Source organism: Pseudochaenichthys georgianus, chromosome 9 (assembly GCF_902827115.2).
Source record: "Pseudochaenichthys georgianus chromosome 9, fPseGeo1.2, whole genome shotgun sequence".
NCBI classification, from domain to species: Eukaryota; Metazoa; Chordata; class Actinopteri; order Perciformes; family Channichthyidae; genus Pseudochaenichthys; species Pseudochaenichthys georgianus.
This window is the reverse complement of record NC_047511.1, coordinates 21,871,861-21,896,295: the sequence shown is the minus strand read 5'-3', so window position 1 is coordinate 21,896,295 and position 24,435 is coordinate 21,871,861. Positions and strand designations below refer to the sequence as shown.

Sequence of the window (24,435 nt, the reverse complement as noted above, 5' to 3'; positions counted from 1 at the left end):
ATTGTGATTACGTTTTTCTTAGAAGAATAAATCTCCTGCCAGGTAAATAAACACTAAAAACCCAATACAACTGGGCTGGATTAGACTAAGTAACATTCCCACACTTTAATGTCTATTGGTTATGAGTAAAATAGATTTATCTTGCAAAGAAAACTAGTAAAGCAAACACCAAGTGAACACTGTACTTTAATGAAATGGAAAGAAGGCTTATAAAAACATTGACTCAAAAAACAGACCATAGAAAATGTGCTTTTTCATGCAAGTCATATATTTATTTTTATATTGGCAAGGCATTATAAACAGAAAAGAAAGCAGAGATGTAAAACCTCCCAAAGAATACAGAAACTGATATGAACTGAGATCAAAAGAGGGAAGGTTTAGAATAGTTCTCTTGACAAAAAATATAATGTATCACAGATTTTCTTGACAAAGGATTAAAAAGTAAACTCTGAAATCCATCACCCTTCATACATTTGAGATTAATAATAATCGCTCTTAAAATAAATATTGTACGACCAAAGCGAACATCTTTTAGGAAACTAAATAAAACATTTGGCAAAAACAATACAAAGTTTGTATTGGCTGCATTAAACAAACTGTTGTATTTACAGAGAAATGGATGGCTGTTTGATTGCGTGTGTGTGTTCATAAGTATGTGCGTGTGTTTGTGTGTTGTTATATGTGTGTTATTTCATTCCACAGAGCAGAAATTATCCAGAGCGTTCTCTTGGGTCTTGGGGAGTTCGCTTTGTTCCAGTAGTCTGTACTGGAAGGAAACACGGTTGATATAGTTCCCACTTGACACCAGCCTCACCACCGAGTTATCACAACCAATCTTCATCTGGGCTGAAGGGTCAGAGAGGAAGACAGATGCTTTACGCTGGAGCACTAAAGAGCATTTTTGTTCTCTTGCCAACGCTTCTCAGCCTGGTTATCACAAGTGTAAGTCTTTTTTCTGTGAACTCTTTTGCATTGCACCAATCCACCCAGACAAAGAAGAATGTATAAAGAAACTTATAAGATGTTTAATTAAAGATGTATACTATAGCAAAATATGGATGGTGTTAATAATAATAATTTTCCAATAATTTAAATCAGTTAAAAATCCAGTCGTAAAATCTAATTTGCATTACAAATAGTTCACCATGAGGAAAGATTACTTGTTTTATTATTTTCAAGGACTCCTCTGGAGCATATCTTTCATAGGAAACATGTTTTAACATTTCTCCAACATCCTGTTGCTGTAAAACTGAAGAGGACAGTCTTTTGACATGTAGGATCATAACACGCAGCTGGAATTTAGTTTGAGTTGTGTAGTCAACATGGTGAAATGTGTCAAACTCACTTAAAATTGTTTAGATAATTTTGACATTAAACAATATTAGTTAAATACAAAAGCCAGCCTCAGCATAGCATATAAAGGCATTGCAAAGCAAATAATAGTACAGCATAGTAATTGTGTAGCAAAAGTTAGATTTCTTCCTGGAACAATAAGAAATTACAGAGTGACACTAGAGTGACACTAGAGGGAAACAGAGGCTCAGACTCACCGAGCCCACTGAGGGAGAAACAGAGGTCGGCTACAGGGAACATCATCGAGGTGTCCACCCCATTCCCCCCTAACAGCTCCACATAGTCTCCCGACCCCGAACAGCCCGACCACAGCTGCCTCTGTAAACAAAAAAGAAGAACAACAACATATTTTGGTGCGGAAGTGCAGCTAAGGCAAGCTATTCACTTATTGAGTGTGCAATTTAAAGTGCTAAAGGCAACCCACACAGTTTTTTGACATCTAGTGGCAATATCCACTAGCCTGCTGTCCAGTATTTAGCTAGCCATGGTAGCCATTTACTATAATGCTACTCTGGTTATAGTTTATACTGTAGTCAGACTGAGAACCAGCGCCTGGAGAAGGGTAAGTAGCTAAGAAGCTAGCTATCCGCCCCCCCTGCGACCACACTTTACTGCCCCACTGATGCATGTTGTCACTATAACAATTTATAACAACCAGCATTTTCTAGTAAAATGACCATGGCAAAAAAGTAATGTGCTTCTATTCTATTTATATGTGTGAAGCAAAATATATCTCTGCTGATATTTCCTTTGTGTTTATGACATCACTGGTTTAATGTCATAAAACAAACATGAAACCAAAGAAAATTCATTCAACACATTTGCAAGTTCTCAATGTATTGTGAGAAATACTTATTTCCTCGGCAGTAAGTCGGACCCATTTCCAGGGCTGCGCTTTGTCACCAATCCTGTTTGTAATATACATGGATCGGATTTCGAGGCGTAGTCGTGGGGGAGTGTTTAGAGTATAGGTGAGGTCCTGATAATTTATTCCGGTAAATTACTCTGACCTACTAATTGACCTGACCGAAGTTACTGAGTCTATGTAAGTTTACTGCTTGGCTCAGATCCACCAACGTCAGCAAGATCTCACCTCTATTAACTCCCCGAAGAACCAGGTTCAATTAACTGCTGTTTCTATTCAGACTACTCTTTTTAATCTGTTTAAGCGATCCCGAAGGATTTTGATATCAGTAAATGGGGTGTGTTCCGACCTAAACATGTGTGTGGCAGGGTGCAGTCTTACCTTTGAAGCAGGGGAGGAGAGCACAGTCTTTACCTTTTAACACATTATAATCATACAAAACATATTATGCTGGGGTTATATTTTTTATCTAAAACCTTAATTCATATTCATTTTATTCCCGTGCGTACGCCTTCCGGGTAGAGTCTAATCTAATCATGTATATGTATCCTGGTCGTTCTAAAAACGTCTTCCAGGTAGAGTCTAGTCTAATCATGTATATGTATCCTGGTCGTTCTAAAAACGTCTTCCAGGTAGAGTCTAATCATGTATATTTCTCTTATTCCTGGTCGTTCTAACAACGTCTTCCAGGTATCACTTACCGAGAGCCATCTAACCCAGCTCTGTCCACCCTCTCTTACCCCGTGGCTTTATGCTCTACAACCGGACAGAACATTCTCAAAAACCCCTCCTTTATGCCCATATTTGTAAAACTGGGCCTGACCTCTGATGTAAAGGGTTTGCAAAATAATCTTTGGCTATGACATCACCACTTATTAAAGGCCTCAGTGTTTCTCCTTAGGGCAAGAACCCCCCCCCCCCTCCCTGTGTATTCCTGTGAGAAAATAAAAAAGAGAAGAAACTGCCCTCTTCCTTATCAGTGACCCCCATAAATCATAGACTTTACACACTCAACTTAAACAAACCACTTAGTTTTTTACTGCAAATATAGAAAACATAACAGATGAAACCTTTTTCATTCTGAGTTATACAAGAATATAATTGATTATATTTGATTATAACTAACTTTTGTTTTAAGTATTCAACATACTATGAAGCTCTCAACACCCTCTTTTTAAAACGCAAAGTTATCAAACAGCAACAACTAAAATTGTAAGCATACATACATATTCAAAAACCATCAAGAAGCATTCTCATTATGGGTTCATACAAGAATATGATTGATCATATATGATTTATAATTAACTTTCGTTTTAAGTATTCAACATACTATGAAGCTCTCAACAGGAGGGGGTCGGTTCGGTGGACTAAGGATTGCACCACTGCTTTTTGCAGATGATGTGGTTCTAATGGCTTCATCGGTCTGCGACCTTCAGCACTCACTGGATCGGTTTGCAACCGAGTGTGAAGCGGCTGGGATGAGGATCAGCACCTCCAAATCTGAGGCCATGGTTCTCAGCAGGAAACCGATCGACTGTCCACTCCAAGTAGGGAATGAGTCCTTACCCCAAGTGAAGGAGTTCAAGTATCTCGGGGTCTTGTTCTCGAGTGAGGGAACAATGGAGCGTGAGATGGGCCGGAGAATCGGAGCAGCGGGAGCGGTACTGCAGTCGCTTTACCGCACCGTTGTGACGAAAAGGGAGCTGAGCCAGAAGGCAAAGCTCTCTGTCTACCGGGCCATTTTCGTTCCTACCCTCACCTATGGTCATGAAGGATGGGTCATGACCGAAAGAACGAGATCGCGGATACAAGCGGCCGAGATGGGTTTTCTCCGCATGGTGGCTGGTGTCTCCCTTAGGGATAAGGTGAGAAGTTCGGTCATCAGGGAGGGACTCGGAGTTGAGCCGCTCCTCCTTCGCGTCGAAAGGAGCCAGTTGAGGTGGTTCGGGCACCTAGTTAGGATGCCACCTGGGCGCCTCCCTAGGGAGGTGTTCCAGGCACGTCCAGCTGGGAAGAGACCAAGGGGTAGACCTAGGACCAGGCGGAGGGATTATATCTCTTCGGTGGCCTGGGAGCGCCTTGGGATCCCCCAGTCAGAGCTGGTTGATGTGGCCAGGGAAAAGAAAGTTTGGGGCTCTCTGCTGGAACTGCTACCCCCGCGACCCGACCACGGATAAGCGGGAGAAGATGGATGGATGGATGGACTTATTTACTTATTAAATAAATGAATACTTTAGTTAATAAACATAACTATAGGTTACTTACGTAACCCCAGGGCTCAGAGTAACATGAAGTGAGATGTCTCACTATGGGATGCACCTCAACGCGTATGCAAACAGAAGCATCAATCTCATTACGCCAATCCTGATTGGCTGGTGATCTTGACGTCTACGTCAGGGAATCCACCCACCCTTTAAGTAGCTTGCGCTACGACGCAGCGTCATTCAAAATAAGCACCTCTTCTCGCTTCGCCTTAGCAAGAAGGGCCGTCTGGTGAGACATCTCACTTCATGTTACTCTGAGGGTTACGTAAGTAACCTATAGTTCTCATTCATAACACTCCGTTCGATGTCTCACTATGGGATATTGAAACTCCCGTATTGCTAGACATGCTTATCTCGAAAATCACCAAAACAACCAGAACTTAACAGGTAGAACCCTGTCTCAACACAGGGCCCAGCACTGCGCGGGCTACACTTGGAGCAGAGACATCTAGCCTGTAAAAGCGGACAAAAGTGAGCGGTGAGGACCAGCTCGCTGCTGCACAAATGTCTTGGATGGAAACACCCTTGAACAAAGCCCAGGATGTAGCCAGTCCACGAGTAGAATGAGCACGCAGGCCACTCGTATAAGCCAGAGCAATCGCTTCCACAATACAGTGAGAGAGCCGTTGCCTGGTAACGGGCTTGCCCTTCTGAGGGTTAGCCCAGGATATAAAGAGTTGGTCATTACAACGAAACTCTTTTGACCTGTCCATATAGATGCGTAAAGCACGAACTGGACACAGCAAATTCGGCCGCTGTTTCTCAGAGGAACACAGAGGCGGAGGAAATGCCACAATGTCAATGGGGGTACATGAGCCAACCACCTTAGGTATAAAGGCAGGGTTGGGCTTCAGCAACACCCTCGTTTGCCCCGGGGCAAACTGAGTGCATGAAGGATGTACAGAGAGCGCATGAATGTCACTGACTTGCTTGGCAGATGCCAGAGCCAGTAACAGCACTGTCTTCAGTGACAGGTGTTTCATGTCAGCTTCTTCCAGGGGTTCAAATGGAGGTCGAGTGAGCCCATCTAAAACCACTGCCAGGTCCCATAAGGGCAGCAGTGACCTGGAAACAGGGAGGAGCCTGCGAGCCCCTTTCATAAAACGGCAGACCAAAGGATGTTGGCTAGCCGTCTTTCCCTCAAAGCCCACATGGCATGCAGCAATAGCAGCCAGGTACACTTTGATCGTAGAGAAAGCTCTGTGTTTATCAATTAAGTCCTGTAGAAATGATAAAATCACCCCGACAGGACATTGAAAAGAGATGTGTCCTTCTTGAAGGCACCACTCCTCAAACACCCTCCACTTACAGTCATAGAGAGACCTGGTGGAGGAAGCTCTCGCACTCTGAATAGTGTTTATCACCTTCTGAGGGAGCCCCACTGTATTCAGATTGTACCACGGGCCAGGCCCATAGTGCCAAGCGCTCTGGGTGTGGGTGAAAGATCGTCCCCCCCGCCTGAGACAGTATGTCCCTGCGTAGTGGGAGCTGCCACGGCTGCCCGCACAGCAGCTGATATATCTCCGCCAGCCAGTACATTGCAGGCCAGTGCGGAGCTATCAGGATAAGTGTGTGGCGTTGTTCTCTCACTCTGACCAGAGTTGGGGGTATCAGAGCCAGGGATGGGAACGTGTACAGAAGGACCGGAGGCCAAACGTGCGCGAGTGCGTCCACGCCTAACGGTGCGTTTAAATCGCACATTGAAAAGAACAGCTGACATTGAGCATTTTCTTTTGATGCGAACAGATCTACCGCGGCTCGGCCATAACGCACTCACAGCTGACTCACAATCATTGGATGTAGAGTCCAGTCTGCATATAGTGGTGCACCTCTGGACAGCAGATCCGCCCCGAGGTTCATCACTCCTGGTACGTGCGTCGCTCTCAGAGAGAGGAGACGTCCACAGCTGCCAGCATGTGTAACTGGAGAGAACGCAAACCCCCTTGGCGGTTTTATACGATATTGTGGTCGTGTTGTCTGTCCTCACGAGGACATGATGTCCTCTGAGAAAAGGCAGAAAGCGTTTCAGGGTGAGGAACACCGCTAAAAGCTCCAGATAATTTATGTGTGACCGTTGGAGGTCTCTGCTCCAGAGACCCCTCACAGGTCGACCTTCGTATATACACCCCCAGCCCGTCAGACATGCGTCTGTGGTGACCACCTTCCGCGATAGGACAGCACCCATAGGCACGCCCCGTACTAGAAAAGTCGGGTGTAGCCAGTGGCACAGTGACATTACGCATTTCATAGTGACCACTTTCCGCGCGCCATTACGCGCGGGGTACAATCTGAGGGCAGCTACCCAACGCTGAAACTCCCTAAGTGTAAGCGTCCCAGTCGTACCACCAGAATGGCTGACGCCATGAGCCCCAGCAACCGCAGACATGATCTGAAGAGAACATATTTGCGTGGCTGGAAATGAGCGAGGTAAGCCCTGAAGGCTTTCACTCTCTCTGCTGACAGGCGGGCTGTAAAGGACACTGAATTCAGGCGTAGGCCCAGGAAGAGTACAGTCTGGGCTGGAGACAACATGCTCTTTTCTGTGTTTATTACAAAACCCAGGTCGAGCAGGTGTTTTACGAGGACATTTGTCTGCGTAATAGCCTCTTGCTCCGACTGTGCAAGAATGAGCCAATCGTCCAGATAAGTTGCCAGGCGAATACCCTGTTGTCTTAACGGGGCTATCGCGGCTTCCGTACACCGTACAAACACTCGCGGGCTGAGAGACAGACCGAAGGGAAGTACTCTGTACTCGTAACAGACACCCTGAAAGGCGAACCTCAGATATTTCCTGTGTGGGTAATATACTGGGATGTGGAAATACGCATCTTTCAGGTCGACTGATGTGAACCAGTCGTTTTGGCGCACGAGACGCAACAGAGATGTGTGAGTGAGCATTCTGAATCGGTATCTTTTGAGATATTTGTTCAGAGCTCTCAAATCTAGTATAGGCCGAATTCCGTTCCCGGAATAAAAGCCGCTCTGACTCTGTTCGGCGGGCATTATCGATATAGCCTTCTTTTCTAGTAGCGAGAAAATCTCTTGCTCTAGAATATGGGCCGACTCTCCGCGGTCCTGTGAATACAGAATGCCCGAGAAGTGAGGGGGGGTGACAGCGAATTGGAGCCTGTAGCCCTGTGTTACTGTCTTGAAAACCCAAGCAGAATCTGTGAGCATCCTCAACTTTTCGCTTCTCAAAGCGAGCAGAGATGTCACAGCTCTGTCGTCTGCCCTCGGTGTCTCTATTTGTTGTGTCATGGGGCCCTCTAGTGTCTGAACACGGTGGTACCCCAGGTTGACAACCCCGGTCGACACTGCGCATGCGCGTGGTGGTGGTACCTTCACAATCCCGTCTATTGTCCGCCTTTTGAGAGAGGCCGTAGCCGCTCTCCAAAGAGCGGCAGACAACAGACTGTTTATTGTTTTTATTGTTTTTCTTTTCATTTTTATTGACTGCGCCCTTGGCTTCAAGCCTGGAAACGACAGTGAAAAATGATTTATTTTGAAACAACAATGATGACATGTGTTTGTGTGACTTAAACAGGCAGCGGAACTTGCTGTCTTCGATGTTAAGTCCATTTCCCTGATGGCGCGAACTTGAGGATGACGTTCTGCCATCACTCGAGGCGGCAGGAAGATAGGGGTATGGTGGCACCCCGAAAACACATGAGCATCCAACACTGGAACATGCTCTGGAGCTGGGGAACAGGGAACTTCCAGCTCCTTCATCGAGGAGAGGAGAGGAGGCTGTCAGGCCGCCCGCTTCTTCTTCCTCGCCTGGTGGCTGAAAACCTGGGTCTGCTGCGCCTGAGCGGCAGCTGCCGGAGCCGGAGATTTTCTTGGCCAGCTCCCTCTTGCCTCGTGCCTGGGCTGGGGACCTGGGCTGGGGACCTGGGACGGGCTGCGGTCTCTGCTGCTTTTGTATTTTGAACCGTGCAGGACGTGAGACAGCTTGGGTGAAGGCCTGCCGCGGGACCATTGGAGGTGGCGGCTGGACCCTTCGGGGGAGACAAAGCTGGAGAGCCTCGTCTCCCTTCCTTTTTGACTCGCACCTCAGAGAAGGGTCCATCTTCGATCGCTGGGGTGTCTGCGTGGAGTGGACACGCTAGTAACAGGTACGTTACTGAGAAAAAATCCAACCTTGCTGTTAGTCCAAAAGGAAAAAAGGAGATTTTAGTCTTTAAAGAATATTAACTGGTGTGTTAATACCTTTTTTTTTATCTCTGTCTCTTCTGTTGTGAGAGAGAAAAGAGAACGTCCTCTTTACCGTGGAGGGAAGAACAAACTAGCAACAGGTATGTTACTAGCTTGAGGAAAAAATCAAACCTTACCGTTATTTCGACAGAACGAAACGGCGAGGCAGATTACAATATTAACTGGTGTGTTAATATTGCTCAGTCTTCTTGCAAAGCAAAAAAGTAACCGGCAAGCGCCCGTCAACCGAATGTTAGCTTAGGGTTCAATCTGTGAACCGTTAAGCTACTGATACATCGAGATGTGCTCTGAAGCGAGAAGAGGTGTTTGAATGACGCTGCGTCGTAGCGCAAGCTACTTAAAGGGTGGGTGGATTCTCTGACGTTGACGTCAAGATCACCAGCCAATCAGGATTGGCGTAATGAGATTGATGCTTCTGTTTGCATACGCGTTGAGGCGCATCCCATAGTGAGACATCGAACGGAGTGTTATGAATGAGAACTGTGTTTGTTTAAAATAAAAATGCCAGTGTGGTCTGCATACTGTCTGTTCAACAGGCAGGCATCTGATGTTACCGTGTTGAGAACAAGGCTATAAAGCTTAATAGGGTTCAATCCTTGGCCCATTCTAATTTATTTTGTGTCAAGTGCTTTTTACATATCTAGAATTATGTGCAGCTGCTAGCCTGAAAAACTGCCCGTTCAAATCTTTTTTGAATTTGTAACACTTTTCTCAGAGCTTCGACAGACATGTCAGGTTGTTGTATTTTGCCCAGTAGATGCAGTCACTGTCGTTTATCATGTCAGATGTCTTGCAGCCAGTAATCCGACCAGCTGCCAACGGGAGTCATTTTGTCTGTGTTATGTGTTTGTGCCCTGATCTAGGCTTAGTTTGTCGGGGGACATCTTACTTCTTCCTTCTCTCTGTCTATACCTGTGTACACTCATGTTCCGATTAACCCAGCTTCCCCAAATGTCTTTCTTTTTGGTGTCTATATACGCTGGGATCCGGAGTCATGGATGATCCTGCGGTCCTGTGTCCTGGATCGCGAGCGCTGGATCTTGAGTTGTGGCTGTGGTCCTGGATCATAGGTCCTGGATGGATATCCTCGTGGATTCATCTTCCTATTATACACACATGCATTTCCAAACATTTGGACTACCTATGTTGCAAATGTATTATCTTTTCAATTTACACACGGCATCTATTGCACGTCTGTCCGTCCTGGGAGAGGGATCCCTCCTCTGTTGCTCTCCCTGAGGTTTCTCCCATTTTTCCCTTTAAACTGGGTTTTCTTTGGAAGTTTTTCCTTGTACGATGTGAGGGTCTAAGGACAGAGGGTGTCGTATTGTCATACTGATATTCTGTACACACTGTGAAGACCACTGAGACAAATGTAACATTTGTGATATTGGGCTATATAAATAAACATTGATTGATTGATTGATTGATTGATTGATTGATTGATTGATTGATTGATTGATTGATCAGGCGCTCCTAGTGTGATGTGTCATGTCTAGCTGTAGTTTCCTGTTATGGTTTTGTAGTCCTTATCGTTTCCCCTCCAGGTGTACCCATTTGTAATTAACCCAGGTGTGTCTTGTCTCGTCATTACCTCATGTATAAGTATTCTGCTTTCCCCTTTGTCTGTGCCTGATCCTGTCTGTGTTCTTGTCGGTCATTACTTTATATTTCCTTTGTTCAACCATGGTGGTAATTATTAATTAAATTCTTTTTTTGACTACTTCAGCTACCGTCTCCTTTATTATGTTGCCTTGACTCGACATTGAGCCTGCTAACAGTCAATGGTAACGTAATATGGGGGCTCGTGCCAAACTGATTTGAGCAGGAATTTGGTGGTGGCCGCTGAGCTTAGTCCACACTTTGAATTATGGTTGACAGTGTCGTGTGTGTGGCCCATGTTTTATACCCTCTTGGTAAATAATTCTCCAATAAGGAGCGTTTTCATCCAGCTAGGGCAGCTGGACCATTTTCTATGGTTCCTTCCTTCGCCTGGTAGACATACCGTCTATGCTGGTCGGGGTAGTAGGAAGACCCTGTCAGGCTCCTCCTAGGCCAGCGTATGTCAGTTAGTTAGTTATATAGGGGGTCTGATAGTGAGGGATGGAAACGTTTAAGGGATGGAAACGTTTAAGGGATGGGCCTTCGTTTTTTAATTTTTTGAACACACGACAGTTGTTAATCTCTTGCGAATAATTTTGAGTGTGGATGCTTCAGAAGGTCATACCGGTGCTCTTCTCTATTTAGTGGATAGCGGTAGGGGAGCGGTGACCAGAGTTATTAAGAACAGACTGTGTAGGGTGAAGCCGGTTATTTATTTTTTGTGTTTATTTTAATTGGTTGGTCGTATATGCTGGTGGAAGCGGGGTTGGTTCTTTAGTTTCTTCCTCCCCCGGTGTGACGGTACTAGGGCAGGTATGCCTGTGAAGGTATGTGATTTTGTGGCTAGGCCAACGGTCAACGTGTTGAGCTTGTGCACTAAGGAGGAATTATCTGAGATAGCAGAGCATTACGGTGTCAGGCTTGCCCCGAGCATGAAAAAGCAGCAACAGCGGTTAGCGCTGGTGGAGGCTTTGACCGCCAAGGAGGTTATGGAGTCTGTGGGCAAACCTGAGGAGCAGGAGGTAGTCACATGTGACCCGGTTTCGGAGAACCAGGTTTTGCTGAGAAAGATGGAACTAGAGTTTAAATTTGAGCAGCTGAGACATGCAGAGCGGTTATGCGCTCGGGAAGCGGAGGAGGCAGAACGTGGGCGCGTGCATGAGCTTGAGCTTAGAAGGCTTGGGGTAGAGGTGCGGGCAGTGCATCTTGAAGCTAGGTTCGATGCTACTAGGCACCTACGCCTGGTCCCGCAATTTTCAGAGAAGGATGTTGACAAATATGTTTCTATGTTCGAAAATATAGGCACAACTCTGAAATGGCCTAATGACCAGTGGACATTACTTCTCCAGAGCGCACTCACCGGGAAAGCACAACACGTTTACGCGTCACTTTGCCCAAACACCCAGGATTACGCCGTGGTGAAGGCTGCTATCCTTAGGGCTTACGAGCTTGTGCCGGAGGCGTATAGGCAGAGGTTTCGCGCTCTTAGAAAGAACAATATGCAGACCTACGTGGAGTTTGCTTACGAGAAGGAGCTGTTGTTTGATCGTTGGTGCGCGTCGGAGAAGGTGGACACTTTGGTTAAGATGCGGGAACTCGTGCTTCTTGAGTAGTTTAAGTCATATTGTTTGCCCGATAATGTGGCGATGTACATTAATGAACATAAGGTGACTGAGTGCTCGGTGGCTGCGAGCCTTGCGGATGAGTTCGTGTTGACGCACAAAGTGCTCTTTGACAGACCTAATTATCCCGTGCGCAGGGTGGAGAGTAGACCGAGGTGGGGCTTGGGTGACAGGCCTGTGGCCTCTGGCGGTGGCAGTGTGGGCGAGGTTGCTGAGCGGGGAATGAGGGGAGAAATGCGTGAGTGTTTCCACTGTGGTAAAAAAGGCCACATAAAGGAGAACTGTTTTGCCCTTACCCGTCCCAGTAAACAAATATCGTTGGTAATGACACCCACACACACATCTCTGAGTAGGGATGCCCAAAGGGGTGAGGATATGAAAGCTTACTTACCGTTCATCAGTGAGGGGTTTGTATCCTTGTCCGGTGAAGGGGTGAAGGTTCCTGTGACCATATTAAGGGATACGGCTGCGTCCCAGTCATTTATTCGGAGAGATGTGCTGCCTTTTGACAGTGGTTCAGAGGTGGATGCTGGAATAACTGTCAGGTCTTTTGGGATGCATGTCATGGAAGTTCCGCTTCACACTATCCATCTTACATCTGAGTTGGTGTCGGGGCCAGTGGTAATTGGGGTGGAAAATTGTTTTCCTGTCGAGGGCGTATCATTAATCCTCGGGAATGATCTGGCAGGGGGTAGGGTCCTCGTGAAGGCAGATGTGACTTGTGTGCCAGCAGAGTCTGGGGCGGTGGACGTCCTGGCGGATGCGTATCCGAGGGTGTTCTCCTCGTGTACAGTCACGCGGGCCATGGTTATTAAGGCTCTGGCCGAGGAAAAGGACGACGTGGACTTGTTTGATACCATCATAGCGACTGTTAACGGGGTGCCTGAGTGTCGTGACCCACTTATGGATAATCCCCAGGGTGCAGTACCACGGGAGCCTGAGGTGGAGGGGGCGCTCCCGGGGCAACCCGACTTGTGGTCATCATCTCAGCTTGTTCCTGATATTGCCCCTCTTGAAGGTGATGCTGTTCCATCTATTCCAGCCGGTCTCAGCCCTTTACTGCCCTCTACTTCCTCGTGTGAGTCTGCCAGTAGCGCGGCTGGGTTTTCTTTTGCTCGCGAGGAGCTTATCGCGGAACAGGGTAGAGATCCAAGCCTGTCAGGCCTTTTTGCGAACACTGTGGGAGTGGGAGAGAGTGAGGTTTCTAAAAGTTGCTATATCCTGAGGGACGGGGTATTGCTGCGTAAATGGTCTCCTAGCCTCGACGCGTCAGCGGAGAATGATTGGAATGTGGTGACGCAGGTTGTGGTTCCGTTTAGATACCGTCACGATATTCTGTGTTTGGCTCACGGTCACAAGCTCGCAGGACATCTGGGGGTCAATAAGACATATGATAGAGTGCTGCGTAAAAAATTTTGGCCAGGGTTGAAACGGGATGTGGTGCAGCATTGCAGGGGGTGTTCAACGTGTCAGGTGGTGGGTAAACCTAACGGGGTCATTCCACCGGCGCCACTCTACCCTATCCCGGCAGTGGGGGAATCTTTTGAGAGGGTTATCATTGATTGTGTGGGTCCACTCCCTAGAACCAAGGCAGGTAATAGCTTTCTTTTGACCATTATGTGTGCCAACACACGGTTTCCGGAAGCGATTCCACTGAAACGGATAACGGCCAAAACAGTGTCACAGGCCTTGGTGAGGTTTTTCTCCGTTTTTGGTTTGCCTCGCGTGGTACAGTCCGACCAAGGTACGAATTTTTTATCCCGCATCTTCTCGCAGGTTTTAAAGCAGCTGGATATATCGCATAGTTTCTCTAGCCCATATCACCCACAATCCCAGGGGGCTTTGGAAAGGTTCCACTCCACGCTAAAAACAATGCTTCGGGCGTTCTGTCGTGACACGAAGGACGACTGGGATGAAGGGGTTCATTTAATGTTGTTTGCCGCAAGGGAGGTGGTGCAGGAATCTTTGGGATTCAGTCCTGCAGAGCTGGTATTTGCGTATTCGGTTAGGGGGCCGCTTAAGCTGCTGAGGGAGAAGTGGTTGGGGGAGAGCGAGCCGAAGAACCTGTTAGACTATGTCTGTGGCTTTAGGGAGAAGCTGAAGAGGGCATGTGAACTAGCGAGGACAAATCTGAGTGACACACAGGGGAGGATGAAGGGCTGGTATGACAGGAAGGCTCGGGATAGAACGTTTGTGCCAGGGGAGAGGGTTTTAGTGTTGTTGCCTGTCCCAGGCTCCAGCTTACAAGCACGGTTTAGTGGGCCGTACCTGGTTAGAGAGAAAGTAGGGGATTTGGACTACCTGATCGAGACACCGGATCGTGGGCGGAAGACTCGCTTGTGTCATGTTAATATGATTAAGCCATATTATGTGAGGGAGCCTCTGGTGAATCCTATTGACAGTATTGTTGTTCCCTCTGCGAGTGTGTCGGTGTCAGTTTGTATGTTGGCCCCATCTAGCGTTGATGAGAGTAATGACAGTCTTTGTTTTTCAGAGGGGGTTGGAGAACTGGAAGATGACGTCATTATTCCGTCCAAGGCGCAACATGACATCGATGTAGCGGAGGCATTACCCATTAAACAGCACGCGTATCGCGTGAATCCATATAAGCGGGCACGGTTACAGAAAGAGGTGGAATACATGCTCACTAACAATATAGCTGAGCCCAGTTTCAGCCCATGGAGCTCGCCGTGCTTATTGGTTGATAAGTCAGACAAGACAGATAGGTTTTGTACGGATTTTCGCCGGGTAAATAACGTGACTAGGCCTGATAGTTTTCCATTGCCCAGAATGGAGGACTGTGTCGATAGGGTGGGGGGGTGCTATTTATCCATGAGGTGGTGTGGGGGTTATGGCCATCCATACCGGTGCTGTTAGTACAATTTGTATTTGTTATTGTGCTGACAGTATTATTGTTTCTTGTTTCCTTCTTCTGTTTATGTTCATTCCCCCATTTCGCCTTGGGGTTATGGACATAAAGTTGGGTGTGGGGGTGTTATGTGTTTGTGCCCTGATCAGGCGCTCCTAGTGTGATGTGTCATGTCTAGCTGTAGTTTCCTGTTATGGTTTTGTAGTCCTTATTGTTTCCCCTCCAGGTGTACCCATTTGGAATTAACCCAGGTGTGTCTTGTCTCGTCATTACCTCATGTATAAGTATTCTGCTTTCCCCTTTGTCTCTGCCTGATCCTGTCTGTGCAGTACGTGTTCTTGTCTGTCATTACTTTATATTTCCTTTGTTCAACCATGGTGGTAATTATTAATTAAATTCTTTTTTTGATTACTTCGGCTACCGTCTCCTTTATTATGTTGCCTTGACTCGACATTGAGCCTGCTAACAGTCAATGGTAACGTAATAGTTTGGTTAACTTTTTTATCTACATGATTTACATTTCATTCCTTCTCCTACTTAAAAAGATCTGGAATTCATTTCTTTCATTTAAACTACATATAAAGCATGTAATACAAAAAGTCAATTACGGAATCAGTGTTTTACACCGCTCTCGCAATTGTTTTACGCTCAGTGTCCGAAAGAGAATTGCTTCTCAACTTATTCTTCCGATTATGGACTATTGTGATGTTGTCTACCAAAATGCACATTAGATCTTGCTCCACTCAACATAGCCTACAATAGACTATGCAGATTTGTTCTTGGTTGTCCTTTTCGTACACATCACTGCACAATGTATAACCAACTTAAATGGCCTTCTTTAAATGTAAGAATGCATGCATTGGCTTCAGCTGATATTTAAATGCATTTATCTTAACTATCCCCCTTATTTAAAGCAGTATTTTTTACCTTACTCACCAAATCATCAAGTTAGACATTCTGTTCAGATGTATTTCTCTGTCCCCTCTGCAAAAAAATTGATTGGCAGAAGAGCGTTCATGTTCAAAGCCCCAACAGACGGGAATACTTTACCTGCTGCCATTAGATCTTTTGCATCATTGGGTATGTTTAAACATGCATTATCATCTCACTTTCAACTGGTCTGTACTTGTTATTAATGAAACTGCTATTGATGAAACTGATTTGCTTGACTGTCTCAAATTGTAATGATTGTATGCATTGCTTGAATTGTACTTAACAGACTATGTGGTTTGTCTTGTGTGTCATGTTTTGCATTTTGTCTTTTTGTTTATGTATGTCTGTAAGTTGTTGCTGTTGTCGGGACCCCCTTGAAAACGAGATGGTGCATCTCAAGGGGTTTATCCCAATCAATAAAAATGTCTATATATGTGGTGTTTATTGCCAAAATGTTTTTTTGCTGGCATTGAACCATTACAGTATATGAATATACGATAATCATTATAAAGCTCTATAAAGCCAAGGGGAGCGGCACCATCAACACAACAGGAGTAACCAGTAATCTGAAACATTGTTTTTTATAAAAATATAATGATTTTGACCTTTAAAAAAACGTTTTAATTTAGGTATTTTTCTTTAATACAAGTGATTTAATTCACATCGTACATAAAGAACTTCTTTATGGGAAATTCAAAACAGCAGGTTAAAAATGTAATGCTTGTTGCTCGGTTTTGCTTTGAGAACTGCTGATTCTGTGCACTCGAACTTATCCAAAACCCTTTGCCATGGAAATCTAATTATATTATTACATGTCATTTGTTAGACACTTTTATCCAAAGCGTCTTACATACATTCAGTACTGTGGACAATCCCACAGGAGCAATTTGAGGTGAAGTGTCTTGCCCAGGGACACAACGACATGCTGACTGCAGTGGGACTCGAACTTGCTATCCCCTGATTCGAAGTCCAGCACACTATCCACTGAGCCACAGCCTCCCTATTATCTTTTAATAATGCTCCTGTTAGAGAATAACAACTGTTGACAAAGGAATAAATGAAACGCCATTGGTAGTCTGTAAACTATTTGCCAAAAAGAATATTGAGTTAGACGACCTCCAAATCCTTGAATGTTTCTTTTAATATTTATATTATTGCAAAACCAATTTCTTCCCAACAGTTAGATAAGAACATTCATAGAACTCTTGTGTCTGTATGGTAACGTTAAATCTATAAGTGGAGCCAGAAAGCACATTTTGTTCCCTTTGGAAAGATCCAGGTTTGCTGTTTTTAGTTTCAAACGTTTGCCCTAAGCTATGCAAACTGTCTCCTGAATGTAGTTTCATATTTAACAGAGATCAAGAGAAGGAGATTAACACCATCTCCTTCTCTCAGCAAGATCACAAATAGGTATATTTCCATTTCTGCCCATTTGTTATCGTTTTAGAATAGGACAATATAGACAGATTTAAGCTAAATAAAAACATTTAAAATATTATGGTTCACCATAATAACCCCACTTTTTAAGAAAGTATTACAAATGATGTATCAAGTGATACAGGATATTAGAACTATAGCCAGATAATAACCCTGAATCGCCATTTGTTTCTCACTTTGTTGACAAAAACCTGCACTGCTGCATGATGAATTTACTTAGGCAGCTAGGTACGTGTGTGTGTGTGTGTGTGTGTGTGTGTGTGTGTGTGTGTGTGTGTGTGTGTGTGTGTGTGTGTGTGTGTGTGTGTGTGTGTGTGTGTGTGTGTGTGTGTGTGTGTGTGTGTGTGTGTGTGTGTGTGTGTGTGTGTGTGTGTGTGTGTGTGTGTGTGTGTGTGTGTGTGTGTGTGTGTGTGTGTGTGTGTGTGTGTGTGGCACTCACCTGTGGGCTGAGCTCATTGCTTTTGGCATGCCCCAGGCTAAGATCTGTCAGTCGGATCTCTACAGGGTAGATGATGGAGAAGCTGCAGTTCTTGCGCTGGTGTGGCAACACCATGGTAAAACTGCCCTCTGGACTCTGAGACATGATGTTACAGGCTTCACACACACACACACACACACACACACACACACACACACACACACACACACACACACACACAGAGGAGAAGAGGTATCAAATTAACAGTTCCCCGTCAACAGAGAAACTCATTACTGACACCTCATGTCACAAATTGGACATGATCAAGGCTGACTGCGGGAAGGGGACACAATTAGGGCTGAGCATGGAAATCCAATTCCAGTTCTGATGACAAAGATAAGAAAATAATGAAATTTGAATTGATAACAGTATGGTACACTGGACAGGCACCAACAGGATTCGGAACAGTTTACTCATGCAGCATGTTGTTCATTAGAAACATTTCATGGTGAGGGAGCTGTGCCAATCAAAGCTGAGGAGAGAATGTTAGAATACATATTGAGTTTAGTTTATTTATCTTTCCTTTTTTATGCCTTCATATGCCGTTCATCTGATTTACACAGGAGTTGAATATGAATGTCAATAAAATCTACTTTTATTTCTGGTAAAATATATATGTATTGGTCATCAGGACCATGTTTATATTTAAGCAATAGCTCACGACAGGCCGTGGTATATGCTCATTATATCACAGCTAAGGGGCGTGGTTCGGCCCGACGCGAAGCGGAGGGTCGACAACCCCCTTAGCTGTGATATAATGAGCATATATCACGGCCTGAAGTGAGCTATTGCTTTTATAAAACGGTTACCAAGTGTGGCAATATGAAAAAAAAATACACACTCTAATTTAAATAGTTTTTATTAGTAAATAATGATGTTCCAAATAAAATAGTCCCTCCGTTGCCTTCTGCGCGAAACATAGTGCGAGGTGGTTGCTATGCAACAACACTAACAGCAAGCGAACATATTAGACAGAGAGCGTTGATTCATTATTTGGCCATTTATTTACATTCATTTGTATGTTGCACCCACTGAAAACCTGTCCAGCATCAGTAGCATGGCTTACGTGGTTACTTGTTGAGGTTGTTCTAGGCTGTTGCTTGGCATAGTGAGAATATTGCTCCACTTTCTCCGGTCCCCGAGATTGGGCTTCCAGTAGCTCTGGAGAGAGCTTTCGCACCTGTGGCCACTAACGGTCATACTTTCTCTGCTTTGTTTCAAGACCCGCATCAGAAAGCTTTTGATGGTACTTTTCCAGTTGGTCTACCTGCTCTTCACGTAGCTCTGCATGTCGTCGTTTAGGTGCTTTTTTTTTCTGGAGATAGGCACTGCTCAATCCACTCCTCCATAGTAAGACCCCCCGGAGGTCGAAGTTAAGTAAGGGATAATGTGCTGCGACGCGGTCATTATGGGGAAAAGAACACCGACAGGCTGATCAGGAGCCCGACGCGAAGCGGAGGGATCTAGATCGGCATGAAGGTGTTCTTTTCCCCATAATGACCAAGTCGCTGCACATTATCCCGCTTATTACATGGCCACATTCTCAACAAAGTAACGTTATGACTCCCAATATTAATTGAAATGCTTTTATGGATTTAGAAAATGATTTTATTGATTTAAAAAATAGTTGTATGTATTGATTTAAATTGACATGTATCCGCGAAGAAAAATAGTCCGATGTTACTGTTTGAACTAACGTAGCAACGGCAGGAACTGCTTCGATAGCGTTTTTGAGGAGCTTTCTGATTACAGATTTGAAAACATCGCTGCTTGCTTTAAAAGTAGCACAATTCATTATGTCAAACCTTGGAAAGTATCTCGATATCCCTGCCCTGATGCCAAAGTAACTGCACACTGTATGTTTTGCCATTTGATGTATATGTCTGGACCGCTGCGTAAAAAGGAGGGTTTCTGCCCGTTACTTCTCCGCTGTTTTCTTGTCCCTCTTGTCTTTTTCTTTTCTTCACTGGGGACTCATCAGCCACTAACTATTACTCCAAATTACTGTGCTCTCCAAATATATTAAAATGAATATTAAAATCCTCCATGTTGCTATCACACGACAGCGGAAAACTAAAGACAATCAGACAGTTTGCTTGCTTTTCAAACTTACATTTGAAAAACAGTGAGAGCGTCTCTTGTCAGTTTGAAAAGCCAACGGTAGGACCTGCTTGCGTTTTTGAGGAGCTTTTTGATTACAGATTTGAAAACATCGCTCCTTGCTTTAAAAGTAGCACAATTCATGATGTCAAACCTTGGAAAGTATCTAGATATCCCTGCCCTAATGACAAAGTAACTGGCAAGTGAATATGTGTCGCCGTTTGATGTCTATGTCTGGACCGCTGCGTAAAAAGGAGGGTTTCTGCCCCGTTACTTCTCCGCTGTTTTTCTTGTCCCAGTTCGAAAAGCAAACTGCATGCAGTCCAACTGTATACAGTTAAATCGACCGGACTTCTTTCTGAAGATGTGAGCGTCCTTAACAACGGTCAATAAGTGCTTGACAGCGGTCTGTCTGTTCGGTATTAACAACGTGTCACGTGTTCTGAATTGACCAATCAGAATCGAGTATTCAACTAAGCCATGTAATAATCTTAAATGTTTCCATTTTATGCTTTGTAAGTTTGTTTCGTAACAGAAGAAATGTAAATATATTTATAAAACTGACAAGTCAAATCAAGCAATCTGATTGGCCGATAGTATTTTTGCGGACCTCTTTGATTACATATTTTAAAACATCGTTGCTTGCTTTAAAAGTAGCTCAATTCATGATGTCAGACCTTGGAAAGTATCTAGATATCCCTGCCCTTATGCCAAAGGAACTGCACACTGAATATGTTTTGCCGTTTGATGTGTATGTCTGGACCGCTGCGTAAAATGGAGGGTTTCTGCCCCGTTACTTCTCCGCTGCTTTCTTGTTCCAGTATGAAAAGCAAACTGCAGGCAGTTTGCTTTTCAGCCTAACGGTATACTGTTTTTCTCAGACGCGGAGGGATACTGACTTGTTGTGAAAAGTAACTTACAATTCTACCCGTGGTATACGCTCAGTATATCACGGCTAAGAACCAATCAGATTGCTTGATTTGACTTGTCCGTTTTATAATTGATCATATTTGTGATAAACAGTATGTATATCACACTGTTACATGTACATGAATGCCGTTTTAGGGCCAATTTCAAACAATTTGGGACAATATGTGACACGGTAAAAGCTTGGATAAGATCAGATCAAACAAAGAAACAGTATTGGGACAGCTGCAGTTAGTTGTCAATATATGAATGAAACATCACACATTGGCCTGAGATAAATGCTGTTTATCTTTAGATTCTATTCAAACTCCATTGTTTGTGTCTTTCTTTGTCCGGCTTTGTCTCACACAGAGGCTGTGATTGTTATGTTGCTTGACACAGTGTTAACACCGTGTTTGTCAAGCAGCTGGAAAACAGGTGCATGCCTCTCCTTCAATCTCTTCCTGTCGCTCGAGGCCTCTATTAATGCTCGACCAGGCACACATGTCCAGGAAGAGCACACATGGCTAACCACAAGTCACCAGCGTAGCCCTTATTTTAAAACATAATACTATGATTTAGATGGTCTTAGAACTTGTTTAGAAATAATCCTATGATTTTTCTTTATTTTGTTAATGTATTTTTTCTGGATGTTTGTGTTTTTTTTTAGGTTAAGATTTGTTTGTGACTTCAAGGCAGCAGTACTTACGGAAGGGGTTGTGCAGCTTTTTGATGGCGAGGGTGAAGCTACCGTCAGCGCTGTGGAGGCGGAAGAAGATCATGGCGACGTTCTGAGAGGAGCGGCTGGTGGCTCCTGTTGCCGGGGAGGAGCAGTAGTCTGTGTAGCGCTGGTGGAGAGGCAGCTCGTGGTCCTGCTTGCTGGGGAACTTCTCTCCCTTCAGGACCCAGCCATCAAACATCTGTCGGAGGGAAATCACTTATCTCCTTGTAATAAATGTTAGATTTCACTTTATCAATGTTATCACTTACCAACATATTTCTGTTATTACTTGGGGAATGTCTTCTGTTTTGTGTACAGGTGAAGACAGGGTGTTTACATAAACCAACAAAGGTATTTTACTCTTTACATGAGAATGATGTTCTATGCATTTGGAGAATGTGTTCATAAACGTTTTTATACAGACAATGGATATGTGGTGGTTGATTTAAAATATAAATATATCAGATTAACTGTATAATAAAGAATAAATGTGCATGTTTTCTATTAAACATGTCTTAACAATACACCGTCTTTCAATAACAAAAAACATTTGAGTAATAGCCAATAGGATTAAGTTTACCTAAGGACACATAACTTTACTTTAGTTGTGTGAATAAGTCAATACAGGTTACAGCACCATCTGTGTTATAGAAATAGAGATGTTTTGTTTAGTTCTTTGGCATCTTTCTCCATGCTAAATGGAACTGATCAGGACAGATCAGATAACACTTTGCCCGATCCTCTAACAACCGTAGCCTGAAGTTTCTTTCTTCCATGCCTTTTACCAGTTTGGCCCACATGAAATGAAACCGCAGTGTAACTGGCGGGCTTGGCTTCACTACTAAAGCCTTCCTACTCTTGCTTAGAGTAATGTGACCAATTCATAGAGGATCCAGTGGGATGTTTGGCCCTTTGAACGTTGCCTTAACCCTTTTTGGCATGATTTTAAACAAAAATAAGAAGATTAAATAGAATTTAAAGAGTTTCAAAGCCCTGACCACCCTACTTCCACTCAAATGGGGGTGGGAGGATGCCTGTGTGGGTTTTATTTTTGGAGCCAACCTTGATGAAGTCTCCGGCGCTGCAGTCAATATTGACGTCAGACAACTCCAGGCTGATGACCTCACTGGGCTCAGCGATGATAAACGCAGCACAGGCCAGCTGCGGCCGAGACGCCACGAAGATGTAGGAGCCATCAGTGGCCAGCATGTCCAAACATCCTTAAAACACAAACATTACTTTATTATTATGACATCAATAATTTGGTGTGATCTTCATGAAATAATAAACATAAATATGGACAGTGTGTTCCTTTCTGACATGTCTTACATGTCACTCTGTGGACTTCTGGTAAATATCCTACTTAGTGGTTGTCCTATAGTAAATTAAGGGGAAGTATTATTTACAATATCATTGTGAGCATGGATTGATTAAGTTATACTGACTGATAAAAGAGAGGGTATTACATAGTGTACCTGCCAAGACAACTACCAGAAACACCTCTGCACTGAATGTTTCAGCTTCACCTAAAATACTTTTAATTATTTCATTATGTAAAGCGTTCACTTGTTGTTTGCCAAGTCGGTAAGCATAATCAGCTGTTGAATAAAGCTGTTGTGAACTGCAGCACTTACTGAGAGGTCGGCGGAAAATAAAATCCTCAGAATCTCTTTTCTGGTCCAAATTGAGCAGAGAATATAATCCATCTGCAGCTTCGATGTCCTAAATTAAACATTACAGACACAAACAATACATTTGAGGTGCCAGCTGAAACTTTACACAGACATCAGTTTAACATGCCTGACTTAAAGAATAAGCAATGTGCGATAATTTCTTGATATTCAAAAGTGTTACCTCAATGTACCGACTGAGCCCCATCCTGGATGAGAGGGAGATCAGAAAGAGGAGGAAATGTGTTCGCGGAGCCACCGACATGCTGAGTGCGTCTCGTGAAGTGTTTCCTAAAGCAGAGGGGGAATAACGGCGCTGCGTGAGGGGTGGCAGCTTTTATAGCAGCTCAGACACATAGGCAGGCATACATCAGAGGGTCACTCACACTGTCAAACACTGATCCGTCATATTAATCATGTGTGAAACGCTCTCATTCTTACCCGTATTAAGACACTCAAATGTGCCTCTGTGAAGGATGTAATAATAACAACTGCGTATCAGTTAGTTAATTGTAAAAACCTAGCATGCATGATATTGCTTAGGGCAATTTCCGGTACAGTTATTACATTATCATCGTGCTTTATTCAGGAAAAATAAAGGAACTTGAAATAAAACAAAGCGAGCATACAAAACGGCAACGACATCAAATCAAATCAAGTTTTATTTATATAGCACATTTATAAACGATTTTTGGTCGAGCCAAAGTGCTGTACATGTAATAAAAATAGCCTACAGTAGAGACACTTTACAGCTAATACAATAGCACAGATTGTTCAGAATATCAGTATGAGAAAAAACGACACCCTCTATCCTTAGACCCTCACATCGTACAAGGAAAAACTTCCAGAGAAAACCCACAGTTTAAGGGGGGAAAAAATGGGAGAAACCTCAGGGAGAGCAACAGAGGAGGGATCCCTCTCCCAGGACGGACAGACGTGCAATAGACATATTTCCCATTTTAAATTATTTATAATGTTAAACATTTTCCCTTTTAAATCAACAATTCATTGATGTATAAATGTTGAAATGGACCTAGCTGGCTGATAAAAAAGTGACCCTAACTGAAATGAAAATGAACCTAACTGGCTCATCTACATGTTCAGATGAATGGGTATTTTCTCTTATAAATAAACACAATGTAATCAAATGATACATTCACATACAAGCACATGAGTTTTTCAAATATAAGTTGCATATTATGTGGAATGTAACATTGCACAAGTTAAACATAAATCTTACATGAGATTTCTGTACGGCATGAAATGGTTCTGTTAAAGAAGGACACACATGCAAACATTGGCTTGGACCCAGCAGTGAGCTGGGGTTGGTTCTCATCAGAAGGTCCTCTAGGCTTGATCAGGAAGTCAAAAAAAGCTTACTTCGCAGTGAGGATCAGATC

The 24,435-nt window shown here is 44.0% G+C and overlaps 1 protein-coding gene across 1 annotated transcript; it reads right to left on the bottom strand.

Moving 5' to 3' along the window:
• Positions 1 to 247: 247 nt before the first annotated feature.
• Positions 248 to 23,326, bottom strand: LOC117451972 (corticotropin-releasing factor-binding protein-like). The gene is made up of 7 exons (XM_034090368.1): positions 23,220 to 23,326; positions 23,000 to 23,087; positions 22,428 to 22,585; positions 21,354 to 21,564; positions 17,600 to 17,754; positions 1,551 to 1,671; positions 248 to 846 (listed from the first exon to the last, which is right to left on the bottom strand). The coding sequence occupies exons 1-7, from the start codon at positions 23,298 to 23,300 to the stop codon at positions 692 to 694; spliced, it is 969 nt and encodes a 322-aa protein (XP_033946259.1). The 5' UTR covers positions 23,301 to 23,326; the 3' UTR covers positions 248 to 691.
• Between the last annotated feature and the right edge of the window lie 1,109 nt (positions 23,327 to 24,435).

What these genes read in the sequence shown, in the direction of transcription:
- LOC117451972 (XM_034090368.1), bottom strand. Translation starts at nt 23,300, where the DNA reads ATGTCGGTGGCTCCGCGAACACATTTCCTCCTCTTTCTGATCTCCCTC. An exon ending in AAAGCTGCACAACCCCTTCC is followed by an intron (nt 17,755 to 21,353) that starts GTAAGTACTGCT and finishes GTGTGTGTGAAG; the next exon opens with CCTGTAACATCATGTCTCAG. An exon ending in GCAATGAGCTCAGCCCACAG is followed by an intron (nt 1,672 to 17,599) that starts GTGAGTGCCACA and finishes TTTTGTTTACAG; the next exon opens with AGGCAGCTGTGGTCGGGCTG.